The 7,266-nt window shown below is 55.7% G+C and overlaps 1 protein-coding gene across 2 annotated transcripts; it reads left to right on the forward strand.

Annotated features, from left to right (window-relative positions):
- Positions 1-6,869, forward strand: LOC124505623 (phospholipase A and acyltransferase 4-like). 2 transcript variants are annotated; one of them, XM_047071616.1, is made up of 5 exons: positions 1-66; positions 2,820-2,928; positions 4,199-4,467; positions 4,766-4,883; positions 5,709-6,869. In XM_047071616.1, the coding sequence occupies exons 1-5, from the start codon at positions 58-60 to the stop codon at positions 6,059-6,061; spliced, it is 858 nt and encodes a 285-aa protein (XP_046927572.1). In that variant the 5' UTR covers positions 1-57; the 3' UTR covers positions 6,062-6,869. The 2 variants fall into 2 exon arrangements, with proteins under 2 accessions (XP_046927572.1, XP_046927573.1); XM_047071617.1 differs by lacking the exon at positions 4,766-4,883 and having other exon boundaries at positions 2-66; positions 5,709-5,893.
- Positions 6,870-7,266: the final 397 nt, after the last annotated feature.

Here is a 7,266-nt window from a genome sequence, read left to right on the forward strand (position 1 = left end):
AACTCAACTTTGGTGCAACAGCCGGCTCACCAGTGGCAAACACCACCAGACACAGCCATGGCTCAGGTAAGCTCCCTGGAACTTTCTGTTGGTGGCTCTACAGCAGGAGGGGGGCCCCCTCCGATAAAGGCCTCAGTCTGGCCTTGGGCACAGTTAACCCCAGACCTCAGAAAGGCTCTAGAAGGCGTTTATGGAAAACCCTTTGTTGTGGAAAAAGTCCCTTGCCCTGCAGGACGGCGAGGGCTTGGGGCTGAGGCTCCCGTCTGGCACAGCGTGGGGCCCAGGGGCCTCCCGTGGAAGAGCCGTGGGTGGGTGGCTGGGGGCTTTGCCGCCGGGTGGGGTGCACAGGCAGAGGGGGGAGCCAGGACTTGGGAAGTGAGTGGATCCCCACCCCGCCAGCCTCCGAGCTCGGTACCTGCTCAGCTCTGTCCTTCCCTCTCTCCCGGGCATGTGTCCTGAATGTGAGGTTTCCTGGCTCTGCATCTCCCGTCCTGTCAGCCCTGCCAACACAAAATCCTGGCTCTATTGCCTGGGCAACTGTCTCTTTATTCGGGCAGGGCCCCAGGTCACATTTGATCTGCCACCAGCTACCGTGGACAGTTTCCGGGCCCCACCTTATTTAGATATTTAATCTCGGAGTGAAAAATCCCCTTCTGATTCCAACCCGGTGACCATCCCTGGCCCTGCGCCGCCCTGGCTGAGAGAGGGGAGGAGCGGGGAGGGGGTCCTGGCCCCGCTGATGCTCCAGCCCCTCTCCCACGGAGATTTCCTTTGCCCCCATGCCAAGCCAGGCCCTTCACCGGATCCTGGAGGTGAAGGGGGGAGGGGCAGCATACAGGATCCCGCCCCGGGGGAGGTGCAGACAGGCACAGAGGGTACCAGCGAGACGTGATCCATGCAGAGGGAGGGGGACGTCCTAGGGGCCTGGGGACCCCAGGGAGTGGCAGCCGAGCCAGGCTGGGGCCCTGGGGGGCAGCTTCTCGGAGAGGGGTGTCTGGTGTGGGGGGCGAAGGGGAGGAGGGGAGGAGGGGAGGTGATGGGAGGCAGACACAGCCATTCAGTCATCCTGGGGGGGCAGAGGGCAACGAAGGGCTGCTCAGGAGGGCCTGGGAGCCGCTGCCCAAAGGGCATGCCCTTTGCCCTGAGGCCACATGTGCCCTTTGGGAAGGCCACAGTGGGCCTTGGGGAGACTGGATGTGGGGTAGCAGGGACGGGGACAGTCAAGAGGCTGCGAGGTTCGGGGGGGGCCTGGCTGGTTCCTTCAGAGGAGCACGTGACTCTTGATCTCGGGGTCGTGAGTTTGAGCCCCGTGTTGTGTGTAGAGATTACTTAAAATAGGGGCGCCTGAGTGACTCAGTGGGTTGAGCGTCCAACTTCGGCTCAGGTCATGATCTCACGGTGCGTGAGTTCGAGCCCCGCGTCGGGCTCTGTGCTGATGGCTCGGAGCCCGGAGCCTGCTTCGGGTTCTGTGTCTCCCTCTCCCCCTGCCCCTCTCCTGCTTGCACTGTCTCTCTCTCAAAAATAAATAAACATTTAAAAAAAAAAAGAGATTACTTAAAATAAATAAAATTTAAAACGACAAAGGAAAAAAGGAGGCTGTGAGATCTCAGAGGCAGGGACAGCGGCTGCCCTGAACCAAGTCGGAGGGTAGGAGATGGATGAGGAAGCGAATTTGGGAGAAACTTCCAGGGTCAGCGTTGGTTGTTGGATATTGGCAAGAAAAAGATGGTGAAGGTAAACTGACCCCGGGGCTCCGATCGGATGACCTGGAATGAGAGATAGGGGGCTGTCGTTTGCTAAGATCAAGGCACAGAAAGGGAGACCAACTGAAAAATTCTCAACTCAGAAGCTGTGGCACCCGGAGGGGCGGGACGCTGAGGGGCAGGAAAGAGGCGAGGAAGGGGAGGAAGGCAGATGCCTGGTGTGGCCACGGACTAGCAGAGCCAAGAGGTGTGACAAGGACTTGAGGGCCAGTCTGAGAAGCCGGTGACTCACCTGCCCGACTTGGCTGGGGAGGGTGTGGGGCTCCCAGCCTCAGTGAAGGGGTTTTGTTTGTTTTTTTTTGTTTGATTTCTTAATGTTTCTTCTCTTTTGTTTCTTTTGAGAGAGAGAGAGAGAGAGCACTCAGACAGGAGCAGGGGAGAAAGAGAGAGAAAGGGAGAGAATCCCAAGCAGGCTCTGTGCTCAGCATGGAACCTGACGTGGGGCTCGATCCCACGACCCTGGGATCATGACCTGAGCCGAAATCAAGAGTCGACACTCCACCCACTTAGCCACCCGGGCGTGAGGGGGTTTTACACCCCAGGGAAGGGGTTGTGACGTCCACACTCTCAGGAGCGCGCGCACAATTCCCCTGCACGTGGGCGTTCACGCCCTCGGTGTGCCCACGAGCATACCCAACACGAATCTACAAACCCAACACATACAACACACACAGAGATGTGCATATACACAGAACACGCAACACACGCGCATATGACATGTGCACACACACACGTGTGCCCATGCACCCCCGTGCGATGCGGGCACACACGTACATAAGAAATAATACACACGCACTGAATAAATCTCCACTCTCCCATTCCACGGGGTCCTTTTTTCCAAGCTTCCAGCCCCCAGTTGTGGAGAATCCTCTAAAAGAGACAGAAGGCTGAGGCCCCCACGGGGGCTAGGACTTCCTTCCCATTCCAGGCTCTGACCCGGTGATGAGTATCGGCAAAGGAGTGGGGGGATCCTCAGGCCAAGCTACGGGGCCCCCGCTGGGGTCTCTGCTGTTGCCTAGAAAGCTGCCTACGCCATCTTGGGTTTTTCTGTTGCAGTTTCATGGAGAACCCAAGCCTGGAGACCTGATTGAGATTTTGCACATTGGCTATGAGCACTGGGCCATCTATGTGGGAGACGGTTATGTGATCCACCTGACTCCTCCAAGTAAGGACCGTTGGAAATATAATTTCCAAAATATTTGTTAACATAATGAGAGCAACCAGGGGCGGCCGGGTGGCTCAGTCGGTTGAGCGTCCGACTTCGGCTCAGGTCACGGTCTCGCGGTTCGTGGGTTCGAGCCCCGCGTCGGGCTCTACGCTGACCACTCAGAGCCTGGAGCCTGCTTCGGATTCTGTGTCTCCTTCTCTCTCTCTCTCTCTCTCTCTCTCTCTCTCTGCCCCTCCCCCCACCTCACAAAAATAAACAAAGATTTTTTAAAATTCCAAGAAAAAAAAACCCAAAAAAACATAACGAGAGGAACTGAGAAAAGAGCTTAACCAGGGAAACCTGAGTTGGTTTCTTCCTGAGCAGCCCTTGAACACGCCCGTCCTGTTTGAGTAATCGAGCGGGGTCCCATGGGTCCGGGAGCAGGGAAGGCAAGCAGAATGCACGTTCCAAGGACAGGGAGGGAGTGGGGAGCCTCTGACCGCTGCCGTCCAGGTCATGGGTCAGCGGTGGTCATATCCTCTGGATGACCTGGCCCGACACCAATATTGGTTGTCAAATGGAGATCATCACCTTAAAAGTTAAAAAGGAGGGGCGCCTGGGTGGCGCAGTCGGTTAAGCGTCCGACTTCAGCCAGGTCACGATCTCGCGGTCCGTGAGTTCGAGCCCCGCGTCGGGCTCTGGGCTGATGGCTCAGAGCCTGGAGCCTGTTTCCGATTCTGTGTCTCCCTCTCTCTCTGCCCCTCCCCCGTTCATGCTCTGTCTCTCTCTGTCTCCAAAAAAATAAATAAACGTTGGAAAAAAAAATTAAAAAAAAAAAGTTAAAAAGGAGAGTAGTAATATCTGAAAAGTCGCACAGTGTGTGCCTCGCAGTGGGTGCTAAGATAAACTTGATCTCTTTCAGAAATGTACAAGGGCACAAAGATGAATTAATTATAAATGTTTGACTATCATTGTCTATAATGGCGAGATTTTTGAACAACCTCAATGCTCAGCAACCAGGGCTTGGTCAGATAGCCGATATATATCCGTGTAATGGGACACGACGACACTGGCACAAGCAGCCGTGACATTCAGTGTCTTGAAAAAAATACCCACAGCTTGTGAAGTAAAAAGAACAAAATCTGTGGCCCCTCCGGTCCCATCTGTGAAAAGACAAACACCAACACCTCGATGGGGTGCTCCCCTCGGCCTTCTTCCTCGCCCCGCCCCTTCTCTGTCTCGGTCTCGGCTTCCCCAGCGGCTCCCCGTGACGTGTCTCCGACTCCAGGTGACCTCCTGGGGGCCAGCTTCTCCATCATCTGCTCCGTTCTGAGCAGCAAGGCGGTGGTGAGACAAGAGCTCCTGCGGGACGTGGTGGGGCACTGCCGCTATAGGGTCAACAACCACTTGGACCACAAGTACAAACCACGGCCTGTGAAAGTGATCATCTGTTCTGCGAAGAAGAAGATTGGTGAGGAGATGGAGTACAGGCTTCTGGGCAAGAACTGTGAGCATTTTGTCACCGATCTGAGATACGGTGTGCCCCACAGCAGGCAGGTAAGACCCTCTTTGGGGCCAGCCCTCTCCCCCTGGAGGTCTGCTGCGGGGCTGGGGGTGACCAGGCTGTGTGGCCAGAGGGGAGACTCACCATGACCCACTGGCTGGGAGTCGGGCCGTCCGAGCTCAAATCTCGGATCTGCTTCTGATCCGCTGAGGGTCTTTGGACAGGTCGCTGTCTCTCTGGTCCTCAGTTTCCCCATGTGTAGGAGGAGTTGGATGGAGGACCTCTGGAGGCCTGCCAGTCTGACCTTCTGGGATCCTTTGCCTCTAAAGGTAGATCGTGATGCCCCCACAGGTCGTCAGGAAGAGTCTGGGCCAACCCAGCACCGTGACTCGTCTCCGAAAAAGAGCACACAGGCAGGGGGTGTGCTCAAGGTCCACGGGCCTACGTAATGGCTCAAGCATTTGTCTATGTAAGACCTGGGGCACAGGGTCTACCCCCACCCCTTCAGTCTTCCGCGTCTGTTGTCTCAAAACACACAGCTGATAAGTGGCAGAGGTGGGATTCGAACCCCAGCAGTCCTTCTCTGCAGTCTCTGCTCCCTTCCATCGTACAGCGGCACCTCCGGGGCTCCAGGCCCAGTTGATTGGGTGGACGGGGGCCCCTGGATGAGATGAGGATAAGGACGGGAGGAGCAGGTTTGAGAAGGGAAATCCAGAATTTGGATGTGGTGGTGGGTGGCCAGTTAGACCTCCAGGTGGAGATGTTGAGTCACAGGTGGACCTAGGAGCCTGGCGTTCAGGGCCGAGGTGGAGCTGGGCATAGAAGTTTCCAGGCTGCACTTGGCAACCATGCACAGTGAACCCGAAGTACGCTGCCCGTGGCCCTAGTCTCCTGAAGTCTCTCCTCGGCTTTTGGCACAGCCCTCCCTCCGCAGGGGTGTAGCCCCGACTGCAGAGCCGTTTCCAGGCTCAGCCCCAGAGCCCGGGCTCTGGGAAACCAGGCACAAAGCCTCCTCCCTCCCCACTCAGAGTCAGGAACAAATGTCCTCACCCAGCACGCTCACACGAAAGGATCCCATCCGCCCATCCTGCCAGGTGTCGGGACAAACCCTGACAAGCTCACCAGTAAGAAGTGTTCACAACCCCATCTCCCGGGGCCCCTCTGACTCATCCAGCATCTTCCTGGGCTGGCCAGCTCAGAGGGCAGGAGGATGAGGAGACTCCAGGCCCTTGGAAGGGAGGGAGAACTGGCCTGCATTTGCGGTGGATGTTGAACATGGGTTATTCACTTTCAGGCGGAACTTACCCTGATTGGAGGAGGGGTGTCCCTGGGACTCGGCATTCTAGGCATGGTTGGCTACTCGCTTGTGAAGACATGATCCCAAAAGCAATGACAGCCCGAAGGAGCCCCAAATCCTTCAGCTGCAGAGACCAGTGGAGACACCCCATGGCTCCTCTGTCTACCGGACCCTCAACCTCCAGCAACCTGTCGTTCTGTCTCTCCCTCTCCCACTCCCTCTCTCACTGGCTGAAGGATGGGCTAATTGTGCCAAGACCAATGAATGAAATAAATATATCTTCAAGAAGGACTTCCACTATATTTTTGCAGACTTCAGAACCAGGAAGGAAGGAAGGAACATTACTTTGACACCTGTTGGGTTCTCCCCGCAATTTCTAGCTGAGTGACCTTGAGAAAATCTCTGGACTCCCAGAGCTTCAGTCCCCCTTCTCTGGGACGGGGATAAGGATTACATAAGGCAAGGTGATGTGGAGAAGACTCCTGATGTCTGGTAACCAGCAGATATTCAACGGGTGGTCTACATCGCTCCATGTAGATGCTACATCGCTCCGTGTAGACTCACCATTGTTGTCACGAGACATCGTTCATTTTACCGTCGGGGTGCAAAAGTGCCCCAACAACTCAGTTATGTCCTGGCACAGCCACACCACCTGGTGCGTAAACATTTCCCAACACCTTTCCGAGTACCTTCTTCATCCAGCCTTCCTTTCAGTTTTCCTTTTCAACTCCAGGGCCTAGTCTTCACCCACCTGGGACTGCCAGACGGAAGTATGTTAACTTTCCATGCCGACGTTGCCATGGCTCAAGCTGCCCGTGGGTTGAATGGTGAAAATTCGCCACCTCAATCTTTAGGGCAGTGAAACTCTGAATGAGACCATAGCGACGGGTACATATCATTACACGTTCGTCCAACCCCACAGAATGCACAACACCAAGGGTGAACCCAAAGGTAAAGTGTGGACTTGGAGGGATTGCGGTGTGTCAATGCCGTTCGTCCGTTGTAACCCACACGGGTCCTCTGGGGAGGGATGTTGATGGTGGGAGAGGCTGTGCCTGGGGGAGAACAAGGGGTGTATGGGAAATCTCTACCTTCCTCTCAATCTTGCCGTGAATCTAAAAAGTCTCTAAAAAATAAACTCTCTATAAAAAAAAAAAATTAGCCTCCTCTGAGTATCCCTCCGTTACTTCCCAGCAAGCCCTCGGTGCGGTCTCAGAAGCTCCATGGTCTCTCGCTTCCTCAGCTAGCCTCTGCTGCCGGTGACCCTACTGAATGGCCACTCCATGGTGGTCACCGCAGCCACTCCCCCTCTGGCTTGAGCACTAAGGATGTCACCCTCCCCTGGGCTGTACCCTTCGAGGATGTGAAAGCTGGTGGGTTCCTTAATCCCCCCGTGCTGCAGAGACCAGGCTGGCGCTAATCACAAGACCCCCCCCCCTATAAAACACAGGGCTCTCAGAAGGTTGAAGGTTCAAGAACAGAGAGTAACTCACAGTTGCTACTATCAAAGGGGCCCCCGCTCAGACTGCCAGGCTGGACTATCCGCCCCCATCTG

This window comes from Lynx rufus, unplaced genomic scaffold (assembly GCF_022079265.1).
Source record: "Lynx rufus isolate CCGP_SWC_20201006 ecotype Redwood Valley unplaced genomic scaffold, mLynRuf1.p SCAF_9, whole genome shotgun sequence".
Classification (NCBI taxonomy): domain Eukaryota; kingdom Metazoa; phylum Chordata; class Mammalia; order Carnivora; family Felidae; genus Lynx; species Lynx rufus.

Excerpts from the sequence above, each read along its gene's own strand:
- LOC124505623 (XM_047071616.1), top strand. Across the intron at positions 2,929-4,198 it reads GATCCACCTGACTCCTCCAA|GTGACCTCCTGGGGGCCAGC; the intron begins GTAAGGACCGTT and ends CTCCGACTCCAG. Across the intron at positions 4,884-5,708 it reads TGGCTCAAGCATTTGTCTAT|GCGGAACTTACCCTGATTGG; the intron begins GTAAGACCTGGG and ends ATTCACTTTCAG.